This window comes from Pyricularia grisea, assembly GCF_004355905.1.
Source record: "Pyricularia grisea strain NI907 chromosome Unknown Pyricularia_grisea_NI907_Scaffold_1, whole genome shotgun sequence".
In the NCBI taxonomy this organism is placed as follows: Eukaryota; Fungi; Ascomycota; class Sordariomycetes; order Magnaporthales; family Pyriculariaceae; genus Pyricularia; species Pyricularia grisea.
Genome location: NW_022156716.1, coordinates 1566494 through 1591628, shown reverse-complemented (window position 1 = coordinate 1591628; position 25135 = coordinate 1566494). Strand labels below are relative to the sequence as shown.

Below are 25135 nucleotides of genomic sequence, written 5' to 3'. Positions count from 1 at the left end.
AAAAAAAAAAAAAAGAAAAGAAAAAAAAAATAGTCACAGAAAATCCATGTCGCCAGGGCGAGGGGGGGCTGTCAAGAGCACCCCCAGATCCTTGCTTGGGCGGGAAGGGATCTGCACTTTTTGGCCGCCCCTGGACGAGGGGGTTTTCAATAGCACTCACTCAAAAGTTTGTTCTGAGTCGGTTCATGAGGCTATGTCACCCTACCTGAGAAAAGAAAATAGTCTCAAAATTCAAGGTTATGGATAACTTTGTACACGGAAAGATACCTACGACTCGGACGACACTAAAGCGAACAAGAAACAAGGGTCTGTAGGATAATTCAGAAAAGTGGTTTCCGGTAAGATGTAACAAAACACAAAGAAAAAAAAAGGAGACGAAAAATAGGGTCGGTCTGGAATTGGTTCTGTAGGATTGATTATGGAACCATAGCACAGACAAAAGAGACAGATGACTGCTAAGCTTGGTTCAAGTGAGAACATATTCATCTACAGGACCGCGAAACAGACTCGATACTTCAGATGAGGAGAGTCACAATGGCGAAATGGTATCTGGAAACGGATACAGCAAAAATCGGAAAAAGAAAAACCCATGTCTGTCTTATCATCATGCGGTTCATTGAACCGATCGTGTGTGTCTGGGCAACATGATCACCGACATGAGAAGAAAAAGAAAGAATATGAAGAAGAAAAGACTGGATGAACTTGTCCAGCAAAACCAATCTTCCCTGTTGCTGGTGGTAGATCTTTCATCAGAAAAAAAAAGGTTGTTTTTCCTGAGTAACCTTAGTAACCTTAGTAATAAGTATGCAGGTACCATCCCGAAAAAAAAAAAAAAGCACCGACAAAGTTCGAACGACCAAAAAAAAGGTTCAGCGCCAAAGTTTCTTGACAGGCACAATGTAAAACGAACTGAGGGATCGGGGAAATTCTTATGTGGTTAATGGAGTTATGCGTAAAAAAGAGTCGTGGCAGGTCAACGGTAAAATGGGTTCTTGCAACATTGAACGTCTCGGGTATGTAAGAGGATGTTTTGATTGAAGCGAGTGGGTGATGATTACCTTGATTTGACTTGGCACAACAGTACTTACTGTACAGTACTTGGTAATAATGAATCTACTACTATAATACGTAGGTCCTAGGGAGGTGGCACGTACCCTTTTTTTTCTTTTCCAAGGGTCCCCGTACCCTCGTCCCGCACTTCGGCTTACCACCTTGCCACCAATAATACTCTGTCTGTATTTTGGTCGGCTGGATGGCTGGAATGAGCTTAACCGAAGGACCACATTTGACCCACTACTATCAAACTTCCAAGAGCCTCACCACAAGGGCCCCTGAGCAGCTCGTGGCGGTTAGGGATGATGTTTTCTCTTTGCTTCACCGGGAGGGACAATACTGAGAGGGGGAGAAAAAGAAAAAAAAAGAGGAACTTTCAAAGTGCGCTGGGCAGAAAAAAAAATCATCTCAACTTTCTGTTGTTACCGGTTGATCGGTAGACACCTCCTTCCTGCCAATCCTCTTTAGCGCATCAAATTTTGTTTATTGGACGGTCTAGATTTCTGGACCTACAGATCTGGATTTGCACAAATCTTTGGAGATCAATAAAACATATCCCTTGCTGGGGAAGATGCCCGAGCGAACACAACAGTCTCGGAACATACCAAGCCAAACAAAAGACTACTGTACGAATCAAACTGCCCAGCCTAGTCTACATACGTATTAGACTTCAGGAGGTATTTTAAAGGCAATTAGCATTTCTGACCCACAGCAGAATCTCAATGTGTCAATCGGTTGGGAAGCGAATACGACAAGTTGATATGGGTTCTACCATTGACCGCCAAAACTGCCTGACAAAGTATTGAAGAAAAAACAAAAAAAGGTATCTCGTCGCTGTGGATGTGTACTGTCGTCGTAAGTATCAATTGCCAGGATGTCGAATTCGGGTAACATGGGCGAAGTCATGAAGTTTGTCCGACTCGATAAATGGCGACAGACATATCCTGGTCTACCTATTGGGGAGATCGTTGCAGAACTCCCCCCAGTAAAATGGACCCACAAACCAGCTCATAAGAAACACCGGTATAGCAAAAGGTTGCCAGTGCCGACGAGGAAGAAGAAAAGAAAAATTCCATTTTGTCTAATGTCGATGGATCGTTGATTGCAAGTGCTCAGCTAGATTCTTTTTTTTTTATTCTTTCTTTCTCGCTTCTCTTGCACATCACCAGAAGCGAATAAACATATCTTGCAAACAAACAAAAAAAAAAAAAAACCGCCCAAAAGAATTCTTCTAAAAAGTCTTGGCTTTTGTGGGAGATTTTACCGGGGGTGATGGAGTACCTAAGCGAGCTCCTCTTTTCCACCGACGAAGCGATATGAGTCTCATCAGTGGGCTAGGCTTTTGGCCGCAACACAATGTACAGCACAGCACACTTTGTTTGTTCGTGGTGCTTCAACGGGCCCCCTGAACAGGTCCTTGACCCCTTGCTTGCGTCGGGTTTCTTAACCGAACTGGCGAGCTAGGCGCTTCCACTCTATACTGTACCTTACTTGCCTGCCCTGGGTACCTCCTGTACCTACCCTTGCCTCCTTCGCTTACCTGCTGACCTTGGGAACAAGTGGAACCCGCCCTTGTTTCTCCTTTCACGTCAGTGCTTGTCGCTCGTTCCGATACCTGGGATAGAGGACGCTGCCTTGGGCCTGCAGTGCCCCTTGAATATGGTGAGACGTCATGTCAATGGCCGCAACCATCCCATTTTCCAATGTGTCTGTATGATCGCCGGCCAGGTCCATTCCCGCTCACGACCAGCCCTGGGCGGCTGGCTGGCTGGATGGCTGGCTCTCAACGGTTGCAATATCGAAGTGCAGCTCCACTGCCTCTGATCCGGAGTGTCGTCCCGCCAGGAAGGGCATCGCTGGGGGAGGGATGAAAGATCTAGTCTAGGCCTTGAGTGTCATCGGCCGGCCGGGCATCTTATGGGCTCGAGGGTGTATATAATGTTTCTATCCTTCCCACCTTCTCCATCATTTCTCCTTCTTTCTCTTCATCCACCAATCCATTCTCGGCCTATACCTTCTTTTTTGCAATCACTTAAGCATCTTCCATTCTTTTTGGTTCTGTGAACTATCTTTTTCGACGCTCTCTCTCTAAGCTCAACTTCTATCAATTTCGATTCGAAATCACCGCTAGGCCGGTCTATTCTGGGAATTTTACTATCTGACAACAAAAGTACTTTTACTTTTTCACCCACCAATAAAAATATATATCAAAATGTCTTCCACCAAGGCTTTCATTGTTGCGGCTCTCATTGCCTACGTTGAGGCTCGTTTCGGTCAGGAGCAGGTCCCCGTCGCTGCCGTCCAGGCTCTCGGCAGCTTCGGCAACCCCGGCCAGGCCGCCACCCTCGCCGGCTCCATCCCCAGCGTCCTTTTGGCCGCCGCCAAGGCCTGCGACAAGGTTGCGCTTGCCGACAAGATCGTCCAGGAGCTCGGCAACGACAAGGCCGTCATCGACGCCGCCAAGGGCCTCTTGGTTGCTGAGATGAACTTCAACCCCTTCGCCGTCAAGACCAACAAGATCTGCGACGACGCCTCCCTCCCGGCCACCGCTGAGCTTCGTGGCGTCATCCCCAAGGTCGACCCGTCCACCGACGCCTCGGGTACCCAGAACGCCAACGCCGAGAAGTCGCTCACCACCCCCTTTTCCGCTAACGGTCTCAGCATTGCTGCCATCACCCAGGCCCAGGGCTTCAACAACTTCACCCTCGGTGACACCGGCACTCTGGCTTCGGGTGGTGCTGCCACCGGTGGTGCTGCCACTGGCGGTGCCGCTACTGGTGGTGCTGCCACGGGTGGCGCTAACCAGAACAACAACACCGGTTCTGGCAACCAGCAGAACACCTGCAACGGCCAGAACAACAACAACAAACAGAACAACAACAACAACAACAACCAGGGCAACAACAACAACAACGGTACCGCCAACACCGGAGGTGCCACTGGCTCGGGTGCCGCCGACTTTGGCTCGTGCACTCCCACCATGGACCTCAAGGGTGGACGTAACGGTCGCGCCGCCACCGAGCTGACCTTCTTGCCCACCGACGCCAAGGTTGCCCAGGGCCAGCAGGAGGCTCTCAACCCCAACATCATCACCAACCGTATCTGCGACCAGCTGACCAACGTCTGCGATGCCAGCGCTGCTGGTAAGGCCCTCTGCCTCGAGGCCAAGGCCAAGGTCCAGGCTGCCGGTACCAGGGACCAGTCCACTGTTGAGCTCTGGAACAGCGCTCTCGGCTTTTAAGTCTTGAACGGAGAGAATGTGTCTTGGGTGAAGAAAGGGGGGGAAAACCTTGTTGTTGATTTGAGGAAGCGGATGCCTTCCTCTTGGGTGGTTTCATATTTTATTCTATTCTTTTTGGTGGATTGAATGGTGCTGTACTTTTAGTATTATTCTCACTTACCTCTTTTAACGATGCTTATTTGATTCAAAAAAATATTCCTTCACTGTATTCGTATCGTGCTATTTTGAAATTATGCATATTAAGACTTTTAAGCTAAAAAAAAAGTTACGTACGTATATTTTTTTGTCGATGAAGCAGACGATGAAACTTGAAATTTTCCGTTTTAACAAGGTATGCTGCGGCTCTTGTCTTCATGTTTCTCTTCAAATAGTCACGTAGACGTCAGTATTACATGTGGGTTCAATGAACTGCCCCCCTGCATGACAAGATAAAAGAGCCCAGGTTTTTACCTGTTTGACTAAAAAAAAAAAGAAAAACCAAGTTTGATTATGAATGAATGACTTGAGCAATATTTATTTACTCGATGCAAAAGTCACATTTTCGTCGCATATCATGTACACGATGCTTCAAACTATATACCTTGGCATAGCAACCCAAAGCGCTTTCATTTTTCCAGGTTCGGAAATTCTAGGCGCAATCACGCAACAAAAGATGGCGCATTTTACAGTTCGACATCGGTGACCACACCGAGTTTGCGTGCGGGGGAATGAGATGATGCTGCAAATGGAACCCAAGCTCCTTTTTTTTTTAGCATGATATACTCCCTGGTACAAAGGAACAGGATCAGGTGAAATGATAACTACTACTATTACCGTATGCAACTGGCAGGCCGGCATGTACGGAGTATGTAGCTGAAGGTCACCCGGGCTGGTCTGCAGCGCCCTTTTCCCAGGAGAGACAGCTTTGTTTGGTTGACGCAGGGACGGCCAGAACGTCCAAGTCTTTTTCCTTCCTCGAATATTGATCCTCTTTTGTACATGAGGTTTGTATGCGTTAACCCCCAAGTAGATAAGATGTTAAGTCACCCCGGGTTGCCGTTTTAGGCAATCCGACGGAGGCCCCCGATGGCGGCGGCAGCAAGGTTTTTAGTTGCAGTTCAAATTGCTCATTATGCAGTAAATACTCCGTATCTTGTTGGATGAAGACCAGACCACTAACAAGAACTGAACCCTAGTCTGCTAGATTGGCTCCCCTCCCCCGTCTTCGGCGCAAGTTTTTTGTAGCGTCTTTCTTGTTTGCTGTACCACTCACCTGGTTCACTAACAGTATGTACCTTAGGTTGGTACGTACACGCAAGTGTTGCTTCGTATATACGTCTTGGTATGTGGGCTGATTGACGTCTTGGGGTAAGAAATATGCTATAATTGACTTACCCCAAAAAAAAAAAACATCCCAACCCGAAGTCGTCATATTGAGACCATCAAATATTTAATACCGTAAGCTGGATTGTAGATCATGATAGTGTAAGAGAACAGAGTTCCTTTGGAGGAAATGATAACAAGGAAGGATGCCGACTATGGAAAGTCTGTCGCTGATCTGCGGGGAAAGCTGCGTCTCCTCACCCCGCACGAGACGCCATGTACGATGTAAGTGGCAACGACCCTGCAGCAAAAGAAGGAAAAAGACCCACTTTCTCCATGGACATACTGGGGAAAAGACAACAGCCGGTTGGTTGATTTGCTTTTGATGTACATACAGTAAGTACCAGGTAGGTAGGTAGGCACCTAAGGTAAGTCTAAGCTAAACAAGTAAAAGTGGTAAGTGAATGGGTCTGGACTCTTTTACTCTCTATTCTAGCTAATACCCACATCCAACCAAATCCGACAATCCGTCTCACCAGGTCAGAGGTGGATCCCCATACCGACGGAGTATTCACTCCTTCCTAGGGAACCTTTTCCCCAATGCGCCCATTGATAAAAACCCAAAACCCCAAATACCGCTTCGTCTGCTCGCTGATCCGGCCCGTACCATACCGCTTTCCACAAGCTTATTGCCTGCTCAAATTTTCTTGTTCGTTCCTCTTTTCAGAAAAAGAAGCACCATCTTCAGTGACACACCATCTGGCTGGATAAACACCACCACTAGTACACATAGCTTCACACACATACACAACCTGTGTCCGACCTAAAGCTTTCCCCTCCTCTCGACTATCACGATGCTGTCACTCTCCCGCACTGCCCCTCGCCTCGCGACCAGGTGTCGCACCAGCACCAGCAGCACCGCTGCCGCCGCAGCCCGCCCCTTCCTCCCGACGCTCACCACCACCACCACCACTACCCAGCCCAGCAAACCCCGCTTCTACAGCAGCGCAACCAGCAGCCTGCCCGAGTTCTCCCTCAAGGACAAGGTCCTCGTAGTGTCGGGCGGCGGACGCGGTCTGGGCCTGGTGCAGGCCGAGGCGCTCCTGGAGGCGGGAGCCAGGGAGGTGCACGCCATCGACCGGCTCACGTCGCCGAGCGACGACTTTGCGCGCGTGGCCGACAAGTTCTCTTCGTCGTCCTCGGGGGGCGGCGGTGGCAGCGCGCTGCAGTACCACCGGATCGACGTGCGCGAGTCCGAGGCGCTCAACGGCGCCGTCGAGGCCATCGCGGAGCGCCACGGCCGCATCGACGGCCTGGTCGCCGCCGCCGGCGTCCAGCAGGCCACCCCCGCTCTCGAGTACAACCAGGAGGACTCGGATCGCATGCTGGGTATCAACGTCACGGGCGTCTTCATGACTGCCCAGGCCGTCGCCAGGCAGATGGTCAGGCTCGGCCAGGGTGGGAGCATTGCGCTCATCGCATCCATGAGCGGTACTATTGCCAACAAGGGGTTGCTTTGCCCGTATGTTGTTTCTTTTTTTTTCTTTTTCTTTTTTCCACCTTGTCCCTTCGAATTGATGTCAAAAAGAAAAGAAAAAAAGAAGAAGGAAGAAAACAAGGAGACTAACAATAAGTGAAATGGTTATAGTGTATACAACGCCTCAAAAGCTGCAGTCATCCAGCTCGGCCGCAACCTAGCAGCCGAGTGGGGACAGCATGGCATCAGGGTCAACACCATCTCGCCCGGCTACATCGTGACGGCCATGACCGAGGACCTATTCAAGGAGCACCCTGAATTCCGCACCAACTGGACCAAGGAGAACATGCTGGGCCGCCTCAGCGTTCCCGAGGAGTACCGTGGCGCCGCCGTCTTCCTGCTCAGCGACGCCAGCAGCTTCATGACCGGCAGCGACCTCAGAATAGACGGTGGCCACGCCGCCTGGTAAGAGAGAGAGAGAGAGAGAGAGAGAGAGAGAGAGAGAGTAGAGTAGAGAGTGCTTGGTCTTGTAAGGAAGCGGGGTCTCTTTTGGATAGTCAGCCGGTTTGGCGTTGGTCGTGCTTATATTTGGGGTTATCTATATATTTCCTTTTGCTTTGTCACCGTCCCGAGATGCCGCATTCGGTGTTTATTTCTAGAACTTGACGTATATCTTTATACATTGGCAGTGAGCAGAAAACAAAACCTCAACTTTCTCAATAGTTTTTCCATGGCGTAATGGATATCGTACAGTGGTATTACAAAAAAATTAGATCTCGAAAACATGAATGGCAAAGCAAAAGGCCAGGCGCTTCTCTTTCGCATTTGCCTGCCCACTCAGCTAGCCCCCGCAACCCCCAGAGCCGCCACGACGCCCGGCGGACCCAAGCGGCGGACCACACCGGGCTTTAGCCTCAACCTCTCCTCGATGCGTTCCGGCGCGACGCCTCGCGACCTCATGACCAAGACGTCACGGATCATGGCGGCATCGAGCAGCTGCCGGCCCTCGAACCCGCTCTTGCCCAAGTCTGCAAACTCGCGATCCGCCTGCTCCTGGATCCTGTGTCGCGCCGCCAGCGCCGACAGCGTCGTGTTTTGCGCGATGGAGGGGTGAGCGGTGCGGTTGCTGTACGCCGTGGGCGCGCCGCCGCCGGCTTGCGCAAAGGTGGACGAGTGCGACAGAGTCGGGTTTGGCTGCACGGCGCCGATCTGGCGCAGGCGGTCGGCAAAGGCTGGGTTGTTGATCGGTGGGGAGGGGTCCATGGCGTCGAGACGGATTGCTAGAAAACAGAACAAGGTGGAGAGGGTCAGTAAAGGCTAGGTTCGTGTTAGAGACGCGGCCCGATTTTCTTGACCCCCGAAAGGCGAAAGATGGTCGGGGAGTTGGTGGTAGCTCCAAATTAAGAGATAGAAAATCAAGAAGCGCAAGGGGATGCAGACTTCATACCTTCGTCCTTTACCGACGGCCCTCGTTTGGATGTGGGATTTTGCCTCGGCGCGGGTGGTGGTCTCGGGCTCGGGGTTGACGAGGGCGCGGCAAAGTTGCTGGCCCTGCTCGGAAACTTCCGAGTTGTGTTTTGTGCGGCCTTTGAAGCCGACGCACCCATGTTGAATTGACTCTGTTGGTGTGCGGTGTTTTTTTTTTCTTCTTCTTCTTTTTTTTCTTCTCTTTGGGTGGTTTGCTTGGTTGGGATCCCGAAGCGGGTGCTATGGGGGAAATCGCGTGAGTGTTTTCGGGGGAGTTGGAATGGAGATTTCAATGGCGGAACGGTGACCGAGAGATGACGGCAACGGTTTCTCCACAGAGTTTGTTTTTTTGTGGAGTCTCGACTTCCGGACCGGCGCTCCACATGGGCTTTATTTGAACGGACTTTCACTTCCGGGATTTCCATCAAATTCGAATCTGCCATCTCAACCAGCTTCAACAACCAAAACAAACAGCCTGTTTTTGTTGCGAAAACGAAAACCTTGTTTTTCATTCTATACTAGTCATAATTGCAAAATAAATTCAAACATCTATCTATACCTGTTCAACCCATTGGACTACTTGATCCATTTTCTGCTACTGATTGTCTATCTGCATTGGAACAATGTAATCCTCGGGAATGGGTGGCTCGACCACTGGTGTCGAGGGCCTTGAAGCTGACGGGAAAAACCCAGAGAGTCGAGAAAGGATACTCTTCTTGGGCTGCTGAGGACCAAGTACCGCTGCAAGAGAGAAGAAGTCGGTTGATTGTTAGCATTCAGTAATCCATTCGTCCTTCTGTTCAGAACAAGAGCCTCAGTAATGAAAAGGTAGGTCACTCACCCTCGGCAAACCTATTGGTCACGGCCGCTTCAATGTACTCCTTCTGCAACTTGGTATCTCCAAACCAATACCCATTGCTCCCCTCTTTGACCTTGACGGTTTCAAACTGGTACGGCGTCGCCTTTTGAAGCAGCCACTCGGGTCCAGTCAGGTCCTCGGCGCAAGGGTCCCACAGCGCCTCGGGGTCAAGGTCGCGGTCCCTTGTCATCACCTCCTGGTCCGCCGCCGTCTGCAGGTGAACCGGCCACCGCCTGAGCGAAAAGTACTGCCTCGCCCGTCCGCGGATCTCGGGCGCCCCCCAGTCCCAGATCTCGTCGCGGATCGGCAGCGTGACGTGGCTGCCGTCCTTGGCCAGGTACTTCTTGAACTCGGTCGGGTACAGGTTGTTGAGGTTGGCCTCGGCCTCGTCGATGATCTTCTTGCGGATCAGCTTGACGGCTTCATGTTCCGTCTGGGGTGCGGGCTTGTCCTTGTCCATCTCGATCTCGGCCACCACCCGCACAAACGTCGCCGGCTTGGCTGCCACGTCCGGCGAGGCCTCGAGCACCCGGTCCCACTCGGTCTTGGTCTGTATCCAGTCGGCCATGGAGCGCGCCATGTCCTGCTTGGTCAACTTTCCGCGCTTTTTACGTTCCCCGAGCTTCTGGAGCGTGAAGCCGAGCCTGTAGGATAGCGCCAAAAAGAAGTTGGTTACGGCGGGCCGGAGGAGCTTTTGCTGTGGCTCTTGAGGGTACGATCTCTCGTGCTCTTGTCTCCTAGCCCTTTCAGACTCGGCCCACTCGACTTCCTCGTGGTCTTCCCAGAATGGAGGCGACCGGCTGCCGACAACTTGTTCCCATGTCACCATATCCTGAGGCCGAGGGGCCAAGACTGCGTCGAAGTCTTTGTAAATTGATATGTTTGTGGGCTGCTGGAATCTGCTGTCGCCCCTGCTCGGAACGTAGCCAATCTGATACTCGGGATGGACGTGTGCGAGTGGGCGCTGAACATACCCATAAGTCTTGATGCTCTTGTTGAACCGGATCCGACCCTGCTTCTGTAGCCTGTCGAGCCAGTTGCACGCGTCATAGACGGAGAAGCGCGTCCGTTCGTTCAAGCCATCGACGCCCTTGTGCATCTCCTCGAGCAGCCTCTCCACCGGGACGGCCGTGTCGCGCGTCTCAAAGATGTTGTCCTCGGACAGGTCATCGAGGATCCGCTGCAGCCGCTCCGCAAATGCAAGGTACAACGCCCCGCGGTCCTCGAGTCGGCACAGCATCTTGGGCGTGATGGATCTGGTGCTCAGCAGCCGCAGGTAGCCGAGCTCGATCACGTTGAGCGGCCTCAAGGTTCCGTGATCCCGGTCTACATCCCGCCACTGAATTTCCTCCGGCGGCGGCTCTTCCCCATCGCGGGCGAGGTTGTACATCTTAAGGCAGGTCTTAATCAGCGGCCTGGGCGCCACCAGGTCCGTACGCTCGAGCATCTTGACGATGCTTGTGCCCATGGCCTCCAGCGCTCTGTTGTACGACTCCTGAAGGGTGACCACGTCGGCGTAGACGGACCTCGGTTCCGGGAGCGCGGCCCAGCCAGCCTTGACGTTGACGTGCGCATCAAAATCGGTCTCGGACTTGGCGTTGTGTCTATCCAGCTCCGTCTTCTTCCTCGCCTCATCCCACCACGCGTCCCACTCCCTCCAGAAGCGATTCATCCTCTTGGTGTAGGGCATCCCGTGCGGGTGCCACTGCTTGCCGCCCTGGCCGATCCTCCTCTCGATGTCCTCCCTGGTCAAGCCGACGGACGAGAAGAACGGGCCAGCGGCGCTCTTGCGCTCCGCTTCCAGCTCGGCGGCGGTGAGGGGCAGGACGATCCGCTCCTGCAGGGTGTGCACCGCCCTGTTCTCGACATTTTTGAGCACGCGCAGACACTTCTCCAGCACAGCGCGCCGACTTCCTCGCTCCATGGCGTAAGCCTCTGCAGTGTCGGTTTCGTTGCTAATATGATCCCATGAACCGCTACTGGAGATGGCGCCGTCGTAGTGTTGCTGCTCGGCGCGTGCCAGAAAGCTCCCCTCCTCGTCTGTGGCGCCTTCGGTACTCCACAGTGTTGTCTGGGAGTCGCGCAGCGCGTCGATGTGGGCCTGGGAGCTCTTGAACCTCGACGGCAGGGTGTTGACGACCCCAGGCATCCGGTGCAGGACCTTGCGCGGGCCCTTGCTGATCTTGGCGCGAGAGGCCGTCGACCCGACCGGCGGTGGCGCCTCGTCTCCGGTGGGCACCTCAGGCTCGCGGGCCTGTCTGGCGTGCCACTGCTCATAATCCTTGTGCACCTTGAGCTTGTTCTCTACCTCCCGCAGCAGCTTGAGCGTCCTTTTGGACATGGGGATGTTCCGGATGGCGGCGAGGTACTCGCGGGCCTCCTTGATGTTCTTGTCCCAGAACCGGCTGCGGTCGACGTCCTCGTCGGCCAGGAAGTTGGACAGCTGCTGCAGGCGCTCCGCCACGGACGGCTGCGACTGCCCGTTGAAGTGGTGGTTGGTCTCGGTGTCGTTTGTGTTGACGCCCACGGGGGCCTTGGTCGTCCACTTGCGCCGGTCAGCCTGGCTCCAAGCAGCCGCAAGCTCCTGCTGGATTCGGAGGTACTCCGGATCGTCAGCGGCCGGGAGGACGGTCCGATAGTCAATTTCAGGGGGCGAGTCTCCAAAGAATTCATTTTGCAGGTCAAGATCATCCCTTTGCTTGTTTGCACCGTCGCCGAGGTCTTCGTCCGAAAAATCCGTAAGCATGAGTTCATCGTCTCCAATACTTCCGAAAACGTCTCCTTCCCCGTCCGGGCCCGACTCGGGGTTGACTCCCTGCCTGTGCCTGCGTCCTCTGAACTCGCCATTAGCGAGATCTGGATTATCGCCAGGGAACGGGATTCTAGCAACGGCGCCCGGGTCTGCGGCCAAACCAGCAGCCTCTTGCGTATTCATCTTTTGCAAAAGCCAAACCCGCCACGTAACATCCTTGGCCTTCCTCGCGGCCTCCACATCTTGGCGGGTTTGCGCTTCGGCCGAGAACGAGGCACTGGCGGCATTAGCGGCACCATCCTGCGGCGGCAAGTTGTAGCGCCGCCTGTACGTATCGCTCAGCCATGCCTTGGCGCGGGCGGCACGACGGCCCCCGGCACGGAAGTCCTCCGCGAGCGCGAATGGGACGCGGTCGTTTGAACTGTGGTCATGCCGGACCGCGGGCGTCGCTACCCAGTCCGATTTCTTCTCGGACCAGCAGAGTGTCGTCTCCCAGCCGTCGCCGTCCCACTCCCATACTTCCAGCCTCGGGCTCAGGACGATCTTCTTGTAGCAACACCGCTGGAGATCCCAAAAGGACCCGTCCTCTTGGAATTTTTCGGTGGTATGGTGGGAATTGGCGACCCTCATGTTTATGCGCTGTAAGTACAGCCCGATCTCCGAGTTTTGTTGAACGGTAGCTTTGACGAGTTAGTTAGGCTTCTGTAGTTTTATGGACTGTCGTTCTCTTGAAAACAAAGTTGGTAATTCGGGTACTAAGTAATAAGCCTGGATTATCGCACAAGAGGTTGACAGTCTAAGTGAAAGAAATTGTTGCAGCGAGAATACACATCAAATAAAAGAAACCCACTAGACTCTGAACTGAAAGGAGGAGGAAAAACGCGAGTCGATGAGAACAACAGGGCGGCCTTCATTGTCCATCACACATCTCGATATGTTTATGTTCTTCCTTCCATTCTCCCCTCCAACCATCCCTTCTGGCGAATACAGAATAACGGATCAGGAGGTGGGAATGCACTTCCAATTTCGGCATGGGATCCAATGTCGACCGCTTCAGATCTCATTCCATTGCACTCAAAAATGTTCGGGATTTGCCAGGGTATCGGCTCTCGCCTGGAATGAAAGCTCTAATAACTCATCCCTTGCTTGGCGGGGACGACCAGATGTCCATTCTTTCCTGCCATAACCGGCTTTTGGCCACCATCCCAAGACCCCTTTCTTTTCAATACACTGTCGCAGGGAGTGCTGATCATAACGATTTGTTTTATTTTTGATGTGGCTATGTAGTAGACTGGCTTCTGGGTTGTGGCATATGTGGGAGGCAATACTGATTGCAAACGGCCAGAGATGCCACCCAAGGGCACAATGCCAAGGCGAACCCTTACCTATCTATCTCAATGCGAACAGATTGTTGACTTGGCTTCCCGCAGCCAACTCGTTGTGACTAAAAAGTACCCACGCGACGGATGTTTAAGATAATTAATTTATAAGCACTCCAAGTAGCGAAAACGACAGAAAAATTGAGGCAATGTTTGTATATTTGATGCATGGTTGTGGTCCCAATTATTTACAAATCTGATATGCCTCATTGGTTGACTGACAAGTTCCAAGAGGGTTTCGGGTTGTAGAGGCTATCTTTTTGAGCTGTGCTTGGTTTCGACTGTCGCTTGCGATCCCGCTCCAGGTATCCCAAAGTCGACTCTAATGCCAATCCCAAATCACGCTCCCATTGCCACCTTGCCCTCTCCTCTAGGACTTTGCTCACTCTTTTCGAGCGTCCTTTCGGTCAAATGGATAGGATAGGATAGGATGGTAGACTCCCTCGCTTCCCCCCGATCCTCGGAATAATTTTTTTTTTCTTGTTCTTTCTCCTCCTATTTTGATATTCGCAATAAAGAAAACTTGTGCAGGGGGTTTGTTCACTTTGTGAGCCCACCACCGCTGGATATGGCAAAGGAAAAAGTTGGTTGAACTTCTTTGCCGGCCAAATGAAGTCATTGATCAAATGAGAAGAATGTAAGATGAGTGGTGAGGGTATTATAATTCTCCACCGCATCATAAGAAGAAAGAAAATAAAATAGGCAGCAGACGTGGCCGGCCATAAAAAGATCCGAAAGCTGCGGACAAAAAAAAAACAACAATTTTATCATGAATCGAACAGCGGAATTGATAAAAACCAGACGAGAAAGGAAATTAAGGGAAAACGAAACGCTAGATGCCATGACGCTGATGTGAAATTTTGTACCGTGATATCAACAAAAGCCTTTATGAAGGGGGTATGCAATCTTTTTTCTTGACAACCGAGATTACCCATCTGTGATGTATCCAGATAGATTAAAAGAGATGATTTATTGGTGAGTTGTGGAGAGGTAGCTCGATGTATCGTAGGGATTAAATGTTTTGGATAGTTAGCCGTCAGGCCACCAACCATTATTCCATCTTCGATGCACCCGCGTCCTTATAAATACGTGACGTGGTTTGAGGTCTGCTGTTGCGGTGGTTGCGTTTGTTGATAGCAGTTCGGGTAGTAGCGTTGTTGTTGTTGGTGGTGGTGGTGTTGATGTTGTTGTTGCTGCTGCTGCTGCTGATGTTGCGGTGTGGGCGTGACTGGGCACCGGGGAGGCACACCATGAGGGTTCGGAGCTCCGTACTGTCCGTCGGGAGTGATTGGTGGGGTAAGGTAGCCATCGGCGACGCCAGGGACTGAGCCCAGACCCTTCTGAGGAGTGCTGTAAATGTTGGCTTTGGCAGCCATCGACTCGTTGGTTGTCGGGGTGAGTGGGTTCTCGGGCAACGCAGCGGCCCTGTTAATGGCTGCCTGGTGGGCCAGGAAATCCGAAAGCTTGTTGGACACTTGCAGGTAGTGCGTCGATGCGTACTTCCTGGACAAGGTGACAGACGGCTGGTGAACGTGTTGTGAAAGCGTCACAAGGGTAGCGTTCTGATCGTGGTCCCATTCACCATCGTTGACCTCTTGCCTGCCAAGGATAGCCCTTGCCAAGGCCAGCGAAGCTCTCGCCATGGTGGATGGCTTAGTCGAGACGAAGTCACGGTAGTACAGCGAGATCTCGCTGATGTAGGCAGCCATGTACTCAACCTCCTTGTCGTCTCTCTCCTCCGCGACAATGAGCTGGGCGAAGAAGTCGACGGTCGGGTGACCAACGGTCCAGTCGAGAGTGTTGAGAACATGCATCTCCATCTGGGTGAACATGCCAGCATCATAAAGTCCGCAGCACATGTTGTTGAGCTCATTGATCTGAGGAACGCGGTCCTTCTTGTCGCCATACTTGGCAGCGATCAGCAGAGCAGCGCATCCAACAAGCTGGTAGTGTTGCTTGTACACGACCCTCTTGGAGCAGTAACGGTCCAAGAGGTTCACAGTGAGGAACAATGTCTCGGGCAACAGTTGAAAGGCGGCATGGGCCTCGACAAGGAAGTCGATCAGGTAGGGACGCATGAACCATTGGATCTCTCTTTGCATGTCGATGAGGCTAGCATCTGGGAGGGTCTCGTCCTGTTGTTTCCATGTGTAAGTAACGAGCCACCAAAAAGCACTTGAACATACGAGCAGCAAGCAGGACAGAATTTTTGGCGACATACCTCCATGTGTCTCATATGTTGCATGATGTCCTCCAGGTACTCTTCGCCGGCCAGCCGCGAAAGCTCATTCCCAATGACCTCTCTCCTGTTCCTTGCAAGAATCTTGGCAGCCTCCCTGGCACTCATCCGTGACATAGCTGTATCGTCCGACTCGACAAAGAAGGTGCCGTCGGCCCTGCTGTGGTGGTGATAAGCCATGATTGCGGTTGGGTGATTGAAGAGCAACTCGAATCCGAGTTACTCAGTCTAGAAGAGATCGAAGCTTGCGGGTAGTCCCAGATATTGTCCAGTCGAATGAGTGTGATGACGTTGATGTCGGTAAAAGAGTGCCGTTTTGATAAAAACGTGGTAGTTGTAGTATCGACTTTTGTAATGCCGTCGAGTGAGCTGTGATTAGTTGACCTCGGGTAAAGAAGTCGATTATTAGAGTATTAAAGGAGCGTGTTGCATAGGGTTGACGTAAAAGAGTGACAGTGGCTGGACGCCGAGACAGGTGGAAACAGAACGAGAATCCAGAATGAAGACCTGAAATGAAGACTAAGTAGGAGAGTGGCCGGGATCAGGGCCAGTTTATGAGAAGGGACCGAGATGGATAAATTCCTGTTCATGTCTTGACGTTAGTCTCTATTGCTTGTGCCAGCATTGCATTGCGATGCAGCCGAAAAGTCATTCAAGATGCCAAATCGAGCAACAATCCACGATCGCGTTGACGATATTCCCCAGGGTGAAGTGAAGCTGTTCCCAGATAGGAACGCCCTATGGCAACAGGCGAGTTGAGGCGAGATGGAAGGTCTCGATGACTAGGAAGATAGGTTGGGGATCGTAGAAATTCGGGAGATCCCTTACCGCCACGGTGATCTCAAAGAGACGGAACGAGATGAACCAATTCCTGAGGGTGGGAGCTACGAGTTAACGTGTCCCACGCAGAAATGGTTTCGACTGATGAGCGAGATTGCGGATGGAGGTTGCCGGCATGGACCTGGAGAGGGAGAGATAACACATTTTTTGTTAGTGGGCGATTTTTCTTTTTTGGATATTTTAACCCTTTGCAAAAGAATGGTTTGGTTCCTGCTTGTGGCTGCATGGAGTTTGACGGATGGTTGCACAGGCAAAGTGTTAAATGGAAGTAGGTTTCCAACGGCGGTCGGGTGTGTGGTTGGGCTAGACTAGTGCAGGAACGCATGGATGAACAAAGACAAAGACCGGCAGCTGCATGCACCATACCGTACCTCAATCGACGCTCAGAGAGTTTGCAATAGCCTCACAATGACCTAAATCAAAGCGAAACTGATGCGAATTGGTGGGTTTTGCTTCTTCAAAGCCCCTCGATGGTTCCTCCTTGAAGCTTTTTCGACCTTGCACTCAGCACCAGCTAGGCACAGGTAAAAAAAATAAAAATGCTTTGTCGAACGGACCCGCAAATCCTCTCCGCGACGGAGAAAGGGGTGAACAGGTTTGTCGAGGAATGAAACTGAGAGTAGATGATCGGTAGATTCCTGGCTGTCGAAACCGAAGAATGCCAGTTCGGAATGCTGTCGACCGTCCTTTTTTTGTTGAAGGAGGTTGGATGAATTGGTGTGGGTTTGGTTGGTGGGTTGCGAAGGGCGCCGGCAGTTGGCGTTTTTTTGGTATTTTATTTCTGCTTCCCTTTTTGGCAGCGGCAAACTCACAAAAGTGAAACACAAAAAGTTGACATTAGATATCAAAAGAAGGTCCTCAATCGCAAGAGATAGAGGAACGATCCTTTGGTGGCAATATCTATATGTTCGGAGTCTCTTTTCTTAGTTTCTGGTCTTGCACTTGCTACTGCCAAGCCAGCGAGCGAAAGTCTCCTCCTTATTCCCTCCCGTTCGTTCGGTTCTTCTCCAGGGGTGTCGAGTGCACTAGTAAAGCGACCGTCTGAAAAGAGCTGGCGGCGACTCGGAATGACTGGATACGGGTTGAGGAGAAGGGGGGAGAGGCGGAGGAGGAAGAGGACGACGACGGAGGGGAGAGAAAAAGGAAGAAGGGCAAAAGGAAAGGAGGTTGTGGAAGTTATCAGGAGCAAGGAGTTGGAGGACAACTGGGATGAGGAAAAGGGACTGGATGAGATTGGCCCCGGTTTAACTGGTCTCTGCTAAGACAAGCCCCCCAGCTTGCCAGACAGGCGAGGAAGGACGGGTGGGTGCCATCAGTTTGGCCAAGCCGATGGCTAAGCTGGGATGGGCCTGGGATTGCGAAGTGCTGCAATGCTTCCGCTAGCTCCCTGCCCGTCACCTTGTCGTTACAAAAACTGTACACTGGCGCGACTCGTGCTCCACCGGGGACAGTGCGCAGACTCGTAGGCCCCGCAATCAACCTTGCATCCACCACCACTATTACTATGTTCTTTCCACCCGTCACGAGCTGATTTTCTGGGAGAGCCAGCCAGTCCAGCCCGCCTGCACCCCCAGCACCACCTTAGGCCAATGACTGGTGGGAAAGACGTGTTGTGAGAGAGGGGGGTCCCCGCTGGCATTACATTGGCTTTGATAGGTTCAATTGTTCCTTTGCCCAGTAGTGAAAGATGGACACAATGGAGCAGCAAACCAACGCGTTTATTATTATTATTATTATCTTTATTATTCTGTTATTACTATTTTATTTATTTTCCTTTTTTATTTTATTTCGTCCATATTTTTTTTTTAATCCCTACATCCCTAGTAAGGCCACAACGCGGTCATAGAGTAGCTTCGGCTTCTTCTTCCCATAACAGGAAAGAAAGCTCCCACGTCTACCCTTGACGTTCCCCATCCTATCACGCACAACGACTTTCCACCGCTGCCACTATGGCGAAATGAGTGACAAGCACCGGACCTGGGCCGTCCTAGTACTGAGTACACATGGAAGCCCCGGCAGAGAGGAAGACAAAAAAGATGGTTTGTTCCGGCTGCGAAACAAAAAGTAGTGATTGGCAGGAAACAAGAACAAACAATTAACGACTTCACACGCCCCTAGCCGCCGGAGTACGGGCCAAGCGGTGGTTTTTTTTTTTTTTTTTTTTTTTTTTACCAACTGTGCGGCTTAATCAATTTTCGGGAGCGTAAAGAAAAACAGGTCTTGACGCCTCGGCACGCCTGTGGCAGCAATCGAGAGAATTGCCTACGCATCGACCCGTGAGGCAGTAAGCTCTGTCAAAAGGCCCATTGTAACGAAGTTAGGAAACCGGCTTTAGGTAGTAGTAGTAGCCATTTGCTTGTGGGGCCACACGCGCGCGACCAGGCCAGGGGTCACAGCAGCAACGCAGGTAATACGCAGTAGAGAGAAAAAAAAATCAAGCACACGGTCATAGTATGCACCTGTTGTAGCTTTACCTACGACTAGTTCAATGCTACAGCATACCGAAAAAAAGCCTTGAGCAGAGATAAAAGAACCAGCCACGAATTACGGTACGCTAACCATCGCTGTATGAATTTCTGCAAGGAAGCCGTGATCCCCAAGCGAAAATGTTTATAGGATAGCACGGCAATTTGCGACGAGGCGGCGGAACACAAGACATCATCTTGAAGCCGCTGCACTTTGAATTTGCGCGCAGATCGTAGCCCACAGTCCTGAAAACTCAGCTTCTATGTACGGATTTTCGGCAGGGATGGGCGCATGGCTTTGACATCCGTTTTGTCGTCCCCCCTAATATAATATAATATCCTTCAACAAATATACTGTAACTAGGTGCCTGGGCAACTAGGTGGCGGTACTACGTAAGTTACGTAGAAATAGAGTATGCAGTGGTAATTGCTACTGTAAAGTACCACAGCAGGTACAGTACAGTGATATTGCTACTTTGCTATTCTACTGATCGAAATAGGTGGTTTAAATTGCCTGGGCGTGTAACTGGGGTCAGCCTCGTAAATCGCTTCACTTTTCCTCCAAGTGAACCCTTACAGTGAACAGAAAACATTGACGACATTCGCATAGACGCACTTGAAGTGTAATTTTACTGCGAGGATAGTTATAGTAAGTAAGTTACTGGTACGTAGTCGTTTGCATTGTATTTATGCAATGGTCTGGCATCACTGGCCGACATTGATCAAATATATCTCAAGCCCTTTTTTTTGGCGTTTGGAGAGTGGCTCACAACCACCCGCGATGGCCCAGCGGGTTTGAAGGATAAATAGCCGATTTGGCAGTTTATGATTGGCTCCCGGCGCGCCTCTGGGGACGGGTTCAGCCTTTTGGGGTTACTTTTTGTGCTTGTCGCGTTTTGGTATGTCGTGCAATAACACGCCTTTGAGCAATACCATCCCATACAGTACGCACGAGAGGGTGGGAAAATGACAAAAAAAAAAAAAAGATAAAATGAAAATAAAAAAATCCCGGAAAGCAAGCCTCTTTTCGATTGTCACGACAAGATCGCGAAGTGGTCCAAAACCCGCACATCTGGGTTTCGCATTAAACTTCCATGGTTCCCGACCGCCTTTTAAGGGGTCTTCCGTGCCGTGCATGGGCTGCTCGGTTATTACTTTTTTTGTCTCCCTTTTTCCCTCGTGGAGTTCACCTGGATGTAATATAACGGAGTAACAATCACAATCCTGCATACTGGCTGGCTTCCTTGCGGCCTTTGAATCCCGGTCCCTTTTTTATTTCCTTGAATTTTGTTGCTTTCGCGATATTTCATGCAGTGAGCTTATTTGTCGTCAACACATAATCATAATGACACCTTTGAAAAAAAAAAATGGCAACAAATAATTGCCGAGAGAATCATTTCTTCACACGGCCACCAAAACTGACAAATGAATGAATGTAAACACCAAAGCACGCGATGCTGGGGTAGTATGTAATGTGTGTATGTATGTATGCCACGCTGGCAGACGTGTAGTCGCATCGGGGCCCTCAGATCTCACGCGTTCCATGGCGCTTCTTTGATCTGCAGCCTCCAAATAGCCCTACCAGGGGGGTGTGCTACTGTGATAGAGTGCACACACGCCATCCCTCCACCGCGAGCGTTTTAGAAAGACGAAAAAAAAGATGAGATGGTTTGCTAATGTATTCTCTTTAACTCCTGTGCTAGGATCCAACGAGGTCATGGTAGACAACTAACTGCATTGGAGTACTTCGGTACAGTATGTAGATCAGACCAACAAGACACTCCGTAGTAAAGGGGCACATTTGCTGTGCCACAGTGAAAGCTCTCAAGGGCAAGGATGTATATGTGCTGAGCGCTTTACACTGGGAGTCGGCGACTCCGCTCCATGAAAGTCCATCTCGCATATTTTTTATTATTTCCGCAATGCACAACAAAAGTATTATTTATTACTCGAAAATCACAATTCATGCTTAATCAGATGTCCAGATTAGTTATGGCCATCCGAGCAATGCATACGATAGGTCCATAATCATTATATGCATTTCTCTTCAATCATCGTTGCGCCATTTTAAGCAAAGCAGCCAATGGATAGGGACCGAGATGGAAAAGGGAGCCGAGCCAATGCCACCCCTCAGCAAGGCACCAACCTGGGCTTCCACACTCTGGGTAGCACTCCGCATTGTAGTAAGTCGCCAAGTTGTACATTGTCAGCAAAAACCAAGCGGGACAAGGCTGGCTGGTTGGCGGTAATGCGTGATATGACCGACGAGGAACAAGCTCCGAGCGGCCACCCGCATCCATTGATTAGTCTAGCTGCAAATCCTTTCGATTTTCGAGGGGTAAGGCATAAAAAAACAAATGCAATCATGGGGGGAAATGTTTTTGGGGCCCGGCGAGACCACCTGGGGCCAACGGATGGCTGATGACGCGAACATGCAAGCCTTTCCAGCCTTGGTGCCTATTTTCGTGCTCCATGGCAGCGGCATACTGCCCCCCCCCCCCCCCCCCCCCCCNAAGGAATAAAAAAAAAAAAAAAAGAGAAAAAAAAAAAAATGGCTGGCTGGTGAATGAGGACAAGACAGAATTGGCAATGCCTAGAAAAGGCTCCAATAGTACCCCGATTCTGCGATGGATTTCTGCTGCGTGTCATCACTTATCTGTCAGCCTGCGATGATGATAGCTGGTTCCGGCCCAGCTGATTTTCAGGAGTTGGAAAGAGGGGCCTCCAGCCATTGAAAGGTAGAGTCGGCGCCAAGGCTAAGCTTCAGAAACCAGGAGACTGAACAGGGCCTACCACATAAAAAGCGTGGGTCCCCGCTTCTCGAATCGAGATTGGCGTGACACCAACGACGGAAGGGGAAGGGGGGGGGGAAGCCACCTACCTACCTTATTCAGATAAGGTACAAACAAGTTCAAGTAAGTCCCGTCTACAGGTTGCCTACCTTACCTACCTACCTTAGTTATCTTACCTTACTGTAATGCTAAGGTACTTACCTTAGGAAAGGTACATTGAATCATGTACCCATTACAAGCCAACAGATACGACGGCCGCCGTTAAAGTTCCAAACAAATTCAGGATATCCAAGCCTAAAGAACCAGCAAAAGCATGGAACGGATCGTGCATTGCCCTGGCAGGTAGACAGACCGCAACATCATTACTACGTGGTGTAAGCGATCCAGTAAGTATGGGCTTTTGACTGAGCCGCCCCCGCAGCTGCAGCGACCGGCCTTGCATTGACAACCATGAAATGAAATGCCGTAACATCCAGTGAGCCCGGGGAATGCATCCTCGTTCGGCGCGATCTGGCCGGAGCACACGCGATGCGAGGGAAAACCAGAAAGGGCCAGATCCGAAGACCCGACCGGCCGGATATTTTAGGCACAACAAACAACCTGTTTTTGTCTTGCAGCAGGGCTGGGAAAGGGTCTGTAAGACAGGAATTATCCCACCCGGTGAACTATCTAGGTAAGGTAGGTAGTTTGGGCTAAAATGAACTAGGTCGCGAACAAACCCAAGGAATTACCTAGGTACCTATATGCGCAGTGCGTCGATGTTGTTAGACCATATCAGGATTGTTCCTGCTCCGAAGAAACCGATCCAAAGCTCAAGTGGAGTTTGACTCTTTTCTCCGGCGGAATTGGACTCTGGACATCTGCATCTGAGTCCCGTCAATCAATCAATCAGTCAATCAATCAGTTCACGTGCCTTTGAAGTGAAACTTGATAACTTTGCGGAGAGCCCGGACCTAACCATAGTACCGCAAAGACTCAACGGGACGGCCGTGTTTAATCGAGCGGCGCCGGCCGTTTCGCCATCAAAATATGTTTAAGAGCAAAGCTTCTAACCTAAGGCATCAAAGCGCACTAAGCCATGGAACACTGATTGAGATCTATTTTTGAAGATTCAGACGATCTCTCGGATCCTACGATGACTCCATTGAAGCCATCCATTTGCTGGCAACTTGGGCCTCATTCATCCCTGGGCATAAAATCGAAACATGGATGTTGAATCTATGCTAAAATCAAGGCTAGCAATAGCAAGCACACGGAGTAGAACTTGGTTAGACGATTTAGCCATTTTGCTTTCCCTGCAGCAGCTTGGGCACGAACGCACGCACGCCTGGTCCCTGATACATTTGACGGTGTGCAACGCCGCCTCCGCCCTCTCACCCCGCCACGCTAATTAGCTGGAGTTTTTTTTTTTTTATACCTGCATCAGTTACCAAAAGTCAACTTATTACGTAGCGCCTAAAGCAGGACACCTCCACATGACGACCCATCGACACGGGAAGGAATACATGCACGTATGTAACAGAGGGAGTGAGAGCAAAACAAAAAAGAGGCCTCGACAAAAAAGGTTTTCGCCCCCCATCGACCCGCCGTTTCGTTTCGTGACATCGCGTCTTAAATTTTCCGCACTCTTACTCTTCAGTTTCGCGCATGGCGCGCGCGCTCTGGAGCGCACAGTGAGGAGCTTAGAGCTTTTTAGCTCGGACGCCCTTACTCGACGGACTTTCTCGCGGGGGAAAAAAAAAACCTTGCGATTTGGACGAGGAACTTGCCTGCACGTAGTAAGCAATCAACGAACTGACATGACATGTATGACTGTCGTCTGACTTGGGGTTACCGGACTGCCGTGACGCGCAACGAGCAAAGAAGAAATAAAACTAATTAAACACGAAATGCATTTGCGGGACAAGGGGTAACCACAAGGAACCAAGGCTGAAGTTTCGAAGCAGCAGCAATTTTTTTTGCTTTAAGCTGCCTTTTCTTTTATTATATATCACCACGGTGTCTTCTAAGTTGTATATGTCAGAGTGGTACTGGCTTGTGTTGCCCTGCAGTTGCGTCCTTACTGTGGTAGTATAGTGAGAACTAGAGAAATTTCAATGATTTCCTCCGGCTCGGCATCACACTTTTTTTTTTCTCTCACTCTAATCATCCATTCAGAACCCCTGTTATGACGCCCGCTGGCTGGGTAGCAAGGTAGATCCAATTTTGCACATTAAGAGGTCCACCCAGAGCATGGCGCGTCAATGTTCCCAGGGGTAATTTTGAGCTTGAATATTTTTCCTAAGAGAATTTATTACAGAAAAAAAGGAACAGCGAACAAGCGCGTCAAGCCGTGCAAAGTATAAAAGTCAGAACTTTTCAGAAAGTGTCCACTAATGCCACGAACTGACGGATAACGGAGCCGGGATATATTTGACAGACTATTATCCAGGAAGACTTTTACAGTAATACTACATTAGAGTAGCGGTCATCAAGACCCCCGGTTCTCCTTCCGTAGCTGTAAAAAGTTTACAGCTGGCTAACCAGGGGCAGTGCCTGGTCTAGGTCCGCCGCCGCCGTCGTCACCGACGAGCCAAAAAAAGATTGGCTGGGGAACAGGGGAATTTTTGTACGGTACAGCCCCATGGAAAGACAATGTTTTCGACAGAAACCGGGACCAGTTTAAACAAGTGAGAATGAGGCTTGGCCTATTTTGGTAACAGTTTGTAAGTGTTTTCACATGGGTGCTTTGTCTCTCTCTCTCTCTCTCTCTTCATCTTACTTGGACAAGAAAAGATATACCGTGGTATTGCTACCAAAGATATTTATTTTCTGGATTCCTCTTGTCTGATGATGATTGCAGTGGTTTGAGACTTACCCCATGTGACTTCCAATGTTTCCTACCTTGCTCAGACAAAACGGTGTCCGGTTTTATGCAGTTGGTTGGATTGTAATGGTGATGCGTTGACATTGAAAAGTGGTGCTTGGCCCCCCAATGCGCTCAGGCACTTTACGCGTGTATGGTGCGAGTTTAATTGAAATCGCGCTTCAGACCCCTGGCTTACGCGTTGCTGTGACGGACTTGAGTTAAAACTTTGTTGCAAAGTGCCTAGTCTAGCACTAGTAAGGGGCAAAGCAAGGGTCTTGTTGTATTGTTGTTACAATCATGACTTGACTGGATCTTTTGCAACCTTTTCTTTTTGGCGCGAAAGATCGCGCATCACGTTCACCCAGTTAGGGAATAAAATACGAATAAATTCCGTAGGAGAGAGGGAGAAACAAAAAGACCA

At 50.6% G+C, this 25135-nt stretch overlaps 7 protein-coding genes across 7 annotated transcripts; 3 read left to right on the top strand and 4 right to left on the bottom strand.

Moving 5' to 3' along the window:
* Nucleotides 1–3265: 3265 nt before the first annotated feature.
* Nucleotides 3266–4294, top strand: PgNI_00421 (uncharacterized protein; the record flags this gene model as incomplete). The annotated part of the gene is made up of 1 exon (XM_031120501.1): nucleotides 3266–4294. The coding sequence occupies one exon, from the start codon at nucleotides 3266–3268 to the stop codon at nucleotides 4292–4294; it is 1029 nt and encodes a 342-aa protein (XP_030987017.1).
* A 2156-nt stretch (nucleotides 4295–6450) lies between these two features.
* On the top strand, nucleotides 6451–7617 carry PgNI_00420 (uncharacterized protein; the record flags this gene model as incomplete). Its single annotated transcript, XM_031120500.1, has 2 exons — nucleotides 6451–7118; nucleotides 7245–7617. The coding sequence occupies 2 exons, from the start codon at nucleotides 6451–6453 to the stop codon at nucleotides 7540–7542; spliced, it is 966 nt and encodes a 321-aa protein (XP_030987018.1). The 3' UTR covers nucleotides 7543–7617.
* PgNI_00419 (uncharacterized protein) lies at nucleotides 7488–8797 on the bottom strand. The gene is made up of 2 exons (XM_031120499.1): nucleotides 8521–8797; nucleotides 7488–8353 (listed from the first exon to the last, which is right to left on the bottom strand). Exons 1-2 carry the CDS (start codon nucleotides 8678–8680, stop codon nucleotides 7911–7913), a joined length of 603 nt encoding a protein of 200 aa, XP_030988268.1. The 5' UTR covers nucleotides 8681–8797; the 3' UTR covers nucleotides 7488–7910.
* A 338-nt stretch (nucleotides 8798–9135) lies between these two features.
* Nucleotides 9136–12781, bottom strand: PgNI_00418 (uncharacterized protein; the record flags this gene model as incomplete). The annotated part of the gene is made up of 2 exons (XM_031120498.1): nucleotides 9136–9281; nucleotides 9382–12781. 2 exons carry the CDS (start codon nucleotides 12779–12781, stop codon nucleotides 9136–9138), a joined length of 3546 nt encoding a protein of 1181 aa, XP_030988267.1.
* Nucleotides 12782–14609: 1828 nt separating this feature from the next.
* PgNI_00417 (uncharacterized protein) lies at nucleotides 14610–17952 on the bottom strand (the record flags this gene model as incomplete). Its single annotated transcript, XM_031120497.1, has 4 exons — nucleotides 16981–17952; nucleotides 16598–16730; nucleotides 15752–16351; nucleotides 14610–15665 (listed from the first exon to the last, which is right to left on the bottom strand). The coding sequence occupies exons 3-4, from the start codon at nucleotides 15947–15949 to the stop codon at nucleotides 14610–14612; spliced, it is 1254 nt and encodes a 417-aa protein (XP_030988262.1). The 5' UTR covers nucleotides 15950–16351; nucleotides 16598–16730; nucleotides 16981–17952.
* A 1947-nt stretch (nucleotides 17953–19899) lies between these two features.
* PgNI_00415 (uncharacterized protein) lies at nucleotides 19900–21772 on the top strand (the record flags this gene model as incomplete). Its single annotated transcript, XM_031120496.1, has 3 exons — nucleotides 19900–19973; nucleotides 21271–21412; nucleotides 21677–21772. 3 exons carry the CDS (start codon nucleotides 19900–19902, stop codon nucleotides 21770–21772), a joined length of 312 nt encoding a protein of 103 aa, XP_030988261.1.
* Nucleotides 21773–24395: 2623 nt separating this feature from the next.
* PgNI_00414 (uncharacterized protein) lies at nucleotides 24396–25056 on the bottom strand. The gene is made up of 2 exons (XM_031120495.1): nucleotides 24724–25056; nucleotides 24396–24553 (listed from the first exon to the last, which is right to left on the bottom strand). Exons 1-2 carry the CDS (start codon nucleotides 24814–24816, stop codon nucleotides 24428–24430), a joined length of 219 nt encoding a protein of 72 aa, XP_030988260.1. The 5' UTR covers nucleotides 24817–25056; the 3' UTR covers nucleotides 24396–24427.
* Nucleotides 25057–25135: the final 79 nt, after the last annotated feature.